We start from the raw sequence: 9,046 nt of genomic DNA on the forward strand, positions 1-9,046 counted from the left end.
AGGACTCTAGGAGATACCTAGAGGAACATTTTATCTCCCTTATTACGGGTGTATGTTGAGTTGGGTGGAGCATGGTTCACGAGTATTGGTGGACCCAGTAACATATCAATAATAGTGACTATATTTGTGTGTAGTTAATACCATTTCTCAGTTACTGATGTTATCTTGACGTGTGTGGTTTAATATTTCTTAAATAATTTTGATAGTATTGTTTTTTGAATGTTGTGTCACTAAGCGGAACCAGAGTGATACTGTGATTTAATTCTTTTAATGCATTTAATTTTTCTTTATAATTCCGATCTCAGGTATAACCTTTGTTCCCCAGAGTAGTGTTTAAGTTAGGTTAGAAATTGTGCATCTGTTGGGGTGATATAATTTTGTTGAAAGCCCTTAAGGCCTGTTTCATGTGTGCAAGCAACATTTCTTAATACTTTAAATTCATTGTTGCCTGAGTTTCTAATAATTTCAATATCATGTATAACTTTTATTCCCCAGAGTAGTGTTTTAAGTTCAAGTTAAGAGGTGCGCATATTGGTGTACCATTATTTGATTGTGTTTGTAGTGTTGGAGGGAATATAAGTGTCTAAATTTTACAGTGTGTCTCATTCATCCCAGTCACAGACGCTATCCTTCCACGGGTCACGGACAATTCATTTTGTTTAGTAGATTTAAGTGTTCTTGTGCTGGTTCGGGATTTTTCTCAAAGGGGCGCTTCCACTGCATTACCATCTAATAATCTTTAATAAACCCCAAGTCAAGTGAGAAAATAAAGTCCAGTAAATTCCGACCGGTTACATATATATATATATATATATATATATATATATATATATATATATATATATATATATATATATATATATATATATATATATATATATATATATATATATATAACAATGGAAGACAAATCGAGGGTGACCGACCCAAGGGCCACCTAGGCGTGAATTTGTTTAACAACATAAGAACATATGAATGGAGGAAACTGCAGCGGCCCTATTGGCCCATACTGGGCAGTCCCATTTACTCCCAACCCCTATTGCTCATATATCCATCCAACCTATGTTTGAAGCTATCCAGCGTATTCGAGTTTATGATGATATTTGATAACTTGTTCCACTTGTCCACTACTTTATTTCCAAACCAATGTTTACCTAGTTTGCGCCTAAATCTAAATTTGTCTAATTTAAATCTATTGTTAGGAGTTCGCTCCTGATTGGATAATTTGAGTACCTTTGTAATGTCCTCTTTGCTTAACACTGACTTCCATTTATACACCTCTATCAAATCGCCCCTCACTCTACGTCTCTCGAGGGTGTGCAAATTAAGATGCTTTAACCTGTCTCCGTACTCAAGGTTCCTAATGCCCTGGATGAGTCTTGTCATTCTCCTCTGAATTCTTTCCAAGGATTCTATATTCATTCTGTAATACGGTGACCAGAATTGAAGTGCGTAATCGTAGAGGAGGTCTCACAAGCGCAAGATATAGTTTTAGGATGACCTCGCTAGTCTTGCAACTAACACTCCATTGTATGAACCCAAGAACTTTATTAGCCTTGTTACGAACAAATACACATTGTTTACTTGGCTTAAGATTCCTACTTCTCATTACTCCTAAATCTTTCGCGCAGTCGGATTTCTCAATAACATCGTTGTTCATCTGGTATCTGGTTTCCCTGTTTACATCTCCTATACTGATTATCTTTACTTTTGTCTACATTGAATTTCATCTGCCATTTTTAAGACCATTGGAAAAATTTGTTTAGATCTTCTTTAAGTTTTGCAGAGTCCTCGTCAGATTTAATTACACGCCCTATTTTAGTGTCATCAGCAAATTTACTTATGTTGCTGCTATGCCGATATCTATGTCGTTTATGTATATAATAAATAATAATGGTCCAAGTATGGTACCTTGGGGAACTCCACTAGTGACGTTGCTCCAATGAGATTTAGTGCCGTTAATGCTCACTCGATGTTTCCTGTTCTTTAACCACACCCCAATCCATTTTAGAATATATCCTTTAATGCCATGAGCCTCGACTTTTTTATTAGTCTTTCGTGGGGGACTCTGTCGAAGGCTTTGCTAAAGTCGAGATATACCACATCGTAATTGTGCCCCTCGTCCACTGATTCGAAAACAGATGAAAAGAATGTTAATAAATTAGACATGAGAGCCCGCTTGTGAAGACATGTTGGGAATCATTGATCAACTTGTGCTTCTCCAGGTTATTTCGAATAGAGTTTGAAATGATTGCTTCCAGTGATTTACCTACGATTGATGTTAGACTGATTGGGCGGGAGTTAGAAGATAGTAATCTATCTTTCCTTCTTGAAAATCGGTATTACATTAGCTATCCTCCAGGATTCTGGTACTACACCCGTTTTTAAAGACATGTTAAACAATTTTGGCAAGGGCATACTAAGCTCTTCCTTACATTCCTTGCTAAGGGCATACTAAGCTCCTCCTTACATTCTTTTAATACTCTATCTCATCGGGACCTGGTGACTTATGAGGCTTTAGTTTGTCTATTTGCTTACTAACATCGTTACTAGTCACTTATTTCTCGCTTAATTTATTTTCTTCACTATTTCTGTATAGAGTCGGGGCCTCGTGTATCGTGTTTAAATTTTCGGTGGTGAAAACTGTTGAAAAATATTTATTCAAATTATTGCTCATTTCTCCGTCGTTATCAGTTAGTTTGCTGGTATTTGTCTGTATTGGTCCAATCTTTTCTCGTGTTTTAGTTTCATACTTTGATAGAATCCCTTGGGGTTTGCCTTCGCCACCTTTGCTATCTTCATTTCAGTAATCCTCTTTGCTTTTCTTACACGTTATAATAATTATTTATCCATTTAGGGTCATTGTTGTTTGATCTGAGTTTTTTGTATGGTATGTTTTGCCTTTTTGCATAAAGTAACTCATTATTTAAATTCTTGTGGAACTCGTCAACCTCAGATCTGGTTATCAGGTCCCCATGTAAGGTGGTGTCTCTCTCTGTGGGTACACTGTGTGAAGTCACGTAATTCACCCCCAAGCGCGATACCCTTCTCTCAGCTGCCTCTTCAAACTATCAAAGTTTGCCCTTCTGAAATCTGGGACTTCAGTGGATTTTCCTTGCTTCTGCTCTGTTAGCAAGTTCGTTCCTTACCTCGACATTACTAATGTCGAAGTTAGTAATGTCGAGGTGCAGGTGTAGAAGCTGTCGCCAACACAACAACCACACTCTAAGTTAACGATCTGCATGACCCAGTGTCAAGGAATAGTCCAAGAAGACCGGACAACTCGCCAACTACACTGGCTAACCATTACCCCGGAATGCGATCCTCAAATCGATTAACAACCAGTTTCGTTCCCATTTACTGCTGGGTAGACAAACGCAAATGGCGTAAAGATACTTGCCCACAGTTTCACCCTGCCCGCGGACCGAACTCGGGTTCGCTCGCTTGCGAGACGAGTATACTGAACATTACACCACAGGTAGCCATAGCAGATTAATAACTTCTCATCCATTCAACATTCAGCGCTACTCCAGAAAATGGTCCATGAAATTTATGAGTCAATATTTAATTTACCTATCCACTGTTAATTTCACGTTTGTTTCTATGTTCCTTATTTGCAGATATATGTTTTTTTATTGGTAGCCTGATGACTCTAGACATAAATACAAGTAGCGGCACGTACTGCAGATGGGGATGCCGTTCAACGTCTCACTAACGAGAATCGCTTTATCTCCAGCGAAGTGAACCAGGAAGGTGAAAATAAAGTCATCGTCTTCGTGCAAATTCACAGTTTGGCTGGTGAGGGTAAAGTGTCGTTCATCTACCTGGACCGTCGGTCCCTGGAAAAACTGTCACGAAAAACACACATACTTCAGATTACCAGGAATAATATGACTTCATGATAATATCAAAATTTATATTATATCTTCTTTTGTATTGTCAAGTGCCCGTACAATTAAAATCAGCAGCACCGTTACATATATCTGTTAAGGTCATAAAGCTGTCCTTTGAAATATTTCACTTCAAAACCAAACATCATGTGTCTTAAAGATTGCATTTAGTACTTCCCCACTCTCAAAATTCCTTTATCATGAGCAGTTATGAAACTAAATAGCCTACACTCGAACAAAAGATTTTTATTGTAAGTATTGAAAATTTACTTATTATCAATAACCCTACTCCTCGCCACTCCTCCATATAAAAAGACATTCAGTACTTTCAGTGAACTCTGGTAATTTACAGCACAGTTATATCAGATCACGAAAAAAAACAGCATAAACTTACCTCCAGGAAAGTTACGGGGGCGCTGAAAGTCCACTGCATAGTTAGGCCACCATTGTCAGGCTTAATATCCACAGGAGCTTTATCAACAAAGTTTGCCTGGTATCCGGTCTGCCATTCGTTGACGATCACCACATTGTCACACTGAGTCACTGCTGCCCCTGTAACCCAACACTATCAAAATAAGTTGAATCACACCTATCTTGTCCTTAGATAATAGAGAAATTTCCACCGTGCTAGAGCAACAACGTCGTCTTTGACGAAAGAATAACTTCACAAGCGATGATCACTGTCTCTCAACTCGTCTTCGAAAAAAGTTCATTACCGATGGACTGAAGTGTGAAATACCTGTCTGGAGGAGAGTGAGAGTGAAGGCCCCCAGCAAGCAGGTCTTCACCGGGATACCAGCCATGTCTGATGGGGAAGAAACAACTGCGGGAGGAAGGTCGTCGTCCTCTTATATACACGCTTGGTGGTCATATCACTTATAATTCTCACACACACACACACACACACACACACACACACACACACACACACACAAGCATGCTTGAAACATGAAAATATGTTTAGGCAAGTGCATATGCCACCTTTCCCAGCGCCCTAACGTTGTTTATGTCACCCTGTGATAAGGTCCCACAAATGAGTCGAACACAAGCCTTCTATACACCATCTTTAAGAATGCCAGAATCCTGCGATTTTATTTTACTTAACAGTGGTTCATTAATCGTTACGAAGGTATTTGTGAAAAACCGTTATTATACGTCATATACTATCTATTGTAGTCCAGTTACTCCGTATTGCTCATCTACCTCAGTGACATCATCAACACACGGAAACAACACAACATCAGAACTTTATTTAATAACAACTGCTGGTGAATGTGCTGCCCGAACTGACCACCTCAATACACAAATGGACACACATTATCTATTTTAACTTTTAATCGCATGTCTCTATAGGGTATATAAACTGCAACAAAACTATAAGATTAAAGTAAAAAAGAGAAGAAAATAACGAAATATCCACTTGACATTCTACAGATAACAAGTGTGTGTGTGTGTGTTTAGAAGGAGAGCGATAGCCCAGAACAACAGTTATTTTTACAGCTCTGATAACCATGAAGGACATTACTCACACAAACACAACTGATGGCCACTCGTTTCCCACACGGCCAAGGTCACACACACATAAGAACATAAGAATGGAGGAAACTGCAGCGGGCCTATTGGCCCATACTGGGCAGTCCCGTTTACACCCAACTCCTATTGCTCATATAAGCATCCAACCTATGTTTGAAGCTATTCAGCGTATTCGAGTTAATGATGATATTTGATAACTTGTTCCATTCATCCACTACTCTGTTTCCAAACCAGTATTTACCTATTTCACGCCTAAATCTAAATTTGTCTAATTTAAAACCATTGTTACGAGTTCGCTCCTGGTTGGATAGTTTGAGTACCTTTGTAATGTCCCCTTTGTTTAGCCCTGACTTCCACTTATACACCTCTATCAGGTCGCCCCTCGCTATACGTCTCACGAGGGAGTGCAAATTAAGATGCTTTAACCTGTCTCTATACTCAAGGTTCCGAATGCCCGGGATTAGTCTTGTCATTCTCCTCTGAATTCTTTCCAAAGATTCTATATCCATCCTGTAATACGGTGACCAGAACTGAACTGCTTAATCCAGGTGTGGTCTCACAAGCACAAGATACAGTTTTAGGATGACCTCGCTAGTCTTGTAACTAACACTCCTTTGTATGAACCCAAGTACTTTATTAGCCTTGTTACCAGCAAAAACGCATTTTTTACTTGGCTTGAGGTTCCTACTTATCATTACTCCTAAATCTCTCTCGCAGTCGGATTTCTCTATGGCATCGTTGTTCATCTGGTATCTGGTTTCCCTGTTTACATCTCCTATACTGAGTACTTTACATTTGTCCACGTTGAATTTCATCTGCCATTTTTCAAACCATTCGAAAAATTTGTTTAGATCTTCCTGTAGTTTTGCGGAGTCCTCGTCAGATTTAATAACACGTCCTATTTTAGTGTCATCAGCAAATTTACTTATGTTGCTGTCTATGCCGATATCTATGTCGTTTATGTATATAATAAATAATAATGGTCCAATTACTGAACCTTGGGGAACTCCACTTGTGACGTTGCTCCAATGGGAATAGTGCTGTTAATGCTCACTCTCTGTTTCCTATCCTGTAACCACGCCCTAATCCATTTAAGGATGTTACCTTTGATGCCATGTGCTTCTACCTTTCTAATTAGTCTTTCGTGGGGGACTCTGTCGAAGGCTTTGCTAAAGTCGACATATACCACATCATAATTGTGCCCCTCGTCCACCGATTCGAAAACTGATGAAAAGAATATTAATAGATTAGTTAGACATGAACGTCCGCTTGTGAAGCCATGCTGGGGATCATTGATCAATCGCTGCTTCTCCAGGTGATTTAGTATAGAGTTTGAAATGATTGCTTCCAGTAATTTGCCTACTATTGATGTTAGACTGATTGGGCGGTAGTTAGAGGATAGTGATCTGTCCCCCTTCTTGAAAATCGGTATTACATTCGCTATCCTCCAGGATTCTGGTACTACACCTGATTTTAATGACATGTTAAACAACTTTGCTAAGGGCATACTAAGCTCTTCCTTACATTCCTTTAATACTCTGGCAAATATCTCATCGGGACCAGGTGACTTATTAGGCTTTAGTTTGTCTATTTGCTTACTAACATCTTTACTAGTCACTACTATCTCGCTTAATTTGTTTTCTTCGCTATCTCTGAATAGAGTCGGTGCCTCGGGTATCATGTTTAAATTTTCAGTGGTGAAAACTGTTGAAAAATATTTATTCAAATTATTGCTCATTTCTCCGTCGTTATCAGTGAGCTCGCCGGTATCTGACCGTATTGGTCCAATTTTTTCTCGTGTTTTAGTTTGATACATTTGGTAGAATCCTTTGGGGTTTGTCTTCACCTCCCTTGCTATCCTTACCTCATTATTCCTCTTGGCTTTCCTTATCTCCGTTTTAACCCTACTCGCCAATGTCTTATAATAATCCTAGGGGTAAATTTCGCCACGCTTTATCCTTCTACCTACAGCCTTCCTTTGGCCAATGATGTTCTTTAAATAATTATTTATCCATTTAGGGTCATTGTTGTCTGATCTGAGTTTTTTGTATGGTATGTTCTGCCTTTGTGCATTAAGTAACTCATTATTTAAATTGTCGTGAATTCGGCAATCTTAGATCTCGTTATCAGGTCGGAGTCATCTGTCAGGTTCACGGCCAAGCGCGACACCCCCTCTCTCAGCTGCCTCTTTAAACTGTCAAAGATTGCCCTTCTGAAATCTGATACTTCAGTGGAATTTTCCTTACGTCTGCCCTGAAAATCTAACTGGAATCTAATTTCTTTGTGATCGCTGTTTGCACACACACACACACACACACACACACACACACACACACACACACACACACACACACATCCTTGACCACCGAAGGGTCAAGACATACCTGGCGCTCCTCTCGGAGCAGCCAGATCAACTGTTAAGTTGGCTCATACCAACCCCCTCCCCTGAACCCTCCTCCCCACCGGAATATCAACAAGTTCTCGCCAGAAGTTACAATTTCATTTAGGAAAGGAACGGAACCAGTGTTAAACAGAGGTGAACAGTGGTGAACAGTGCATAAGTCAGTGAGAACAACTCAACAGTAAAAGTCGTACCCAAGTTAACCTTCACATAGTGAGGTCCCAGGTACCCAGTGATAACGGCCCGTGAGACCCAACAACATCCAGCGATGTGTTAATCCGTCTTCGATAGGAAGGCCTAAGACCAAACCTCACTCATATGACACCATCTGTGAGAGAATTACTACACCACATGTCCCTCATAACACCATATGTGAGGGAATTACTACACCACGTCAAGTCCCTCATTGCACCATCTGTGAGGGAATTACTACACCACGTGATGCCCCTCATAAGACCATCTGTGAGGGAGTTACTACACCACGTGAGGCCCCTCATAACACCATCTGTGAGGTAATTACTACACCACGTGAGGTCCCTCATAACACCATCTGTGAGGTAATTACTACACCACGCCAGGTCCCTCATAACACCATCTGAGGGAACTACTACACCACGTGAGTTCCTCCTAACACCATCTGGGAGGGAGTTACTACACTACGCGTTTGCTGTTCAACACCTACATTAATCTGTATGTTCACTGTATGTTCCTTTACCTTTCTCTAATGAAGGCCTTTGTTAAGCCACCAATGTTTGTAATAAGTCATTTATGTCCAATGTATGTTTTCAGCCTTCGGGCTGCAGAATTTTTTCAATAAACCGTTAATTATTATTATTATTGTTATTATTATTATTATTATTATTATACACACACATACATATATATATATATAATCAACGACCTCACGAGCCAGGAATCGAACCAGCTGAATTCTGTAAAATGCTACTGACACCACATACGAGGCACGGGCAGTTTCCCAATGAGGTTCACGGCGCCATCAGCTCGATGAGCAGGCTTTGTGTGAAATATAACACAGTCTAGGACTGCTTTTAGTGTCCTTGTGGGTTGGTCGGTAGCGTTCCCTAGTCCCACCCAGTAGGTCGAGGGTTCGATTCCTGGCTGGTGAGGTCGTTGATTATATGTTCAAAGTCCACGTGTTATATGGACTAAAAATGAAGTATATATATTGTACCTCGTGTTTCATACCAGCTGGATTCGGTAA

The 9,046-nt window shown here is 39.9% G+C and overlaps 1 protein-coding gene across 1 annotated transcript in view; it reads right to left on the reverse strand.

The window, feature by feature from the left end:
• Positions 1 to 4,727, reverse strand: part of LOC121872546 (endoglucanase 15-like) — a 62,049-nt gene extending 57,322 nt beyond the window's left edge. The window contains exons 1-3 of the mRNA XM_042375330.1: positions 4,630 to 4,727; positions 4,285 to 4,442; positions 3,683 to 3,848 (exon numbers count right to left, since the gene is read on the reverse strand). Of these exons, the coding sequence (XP_042231264.1) occupies positions 3,683 to 3,848; positions 4,285 to 4,442; positions 4,630 to 4,693 (388 nt within the window). The 5' untranslated portion in view covers positions 4,694 to 4,727. The remainder of the gene's footprint in view (positions 1 to 3,682; positions 3,849 to 4,284; positions 4,443 to 4,629) is intronic.
• Positions 4,728 to 9,046: the final 4,319 nt, after the last annotated feature.

Source organism: Homarus americanus, unplaced genomic scaffold (assembly GCF_018991925.1).
Source record: "Homarus americanus isolate GMGI-L3 unplaced genomic scaffold, GMGI_Hamer_2.0 scaffold39155, whole genome shotgun sequence".
In the NCBI taxonomy this organism is placed as follows: Eukaryota; Metazoa; Arthropoda; class Malacostraca; order Decapoda; family Nephropidae; genus Homarus; species Homarus americanus.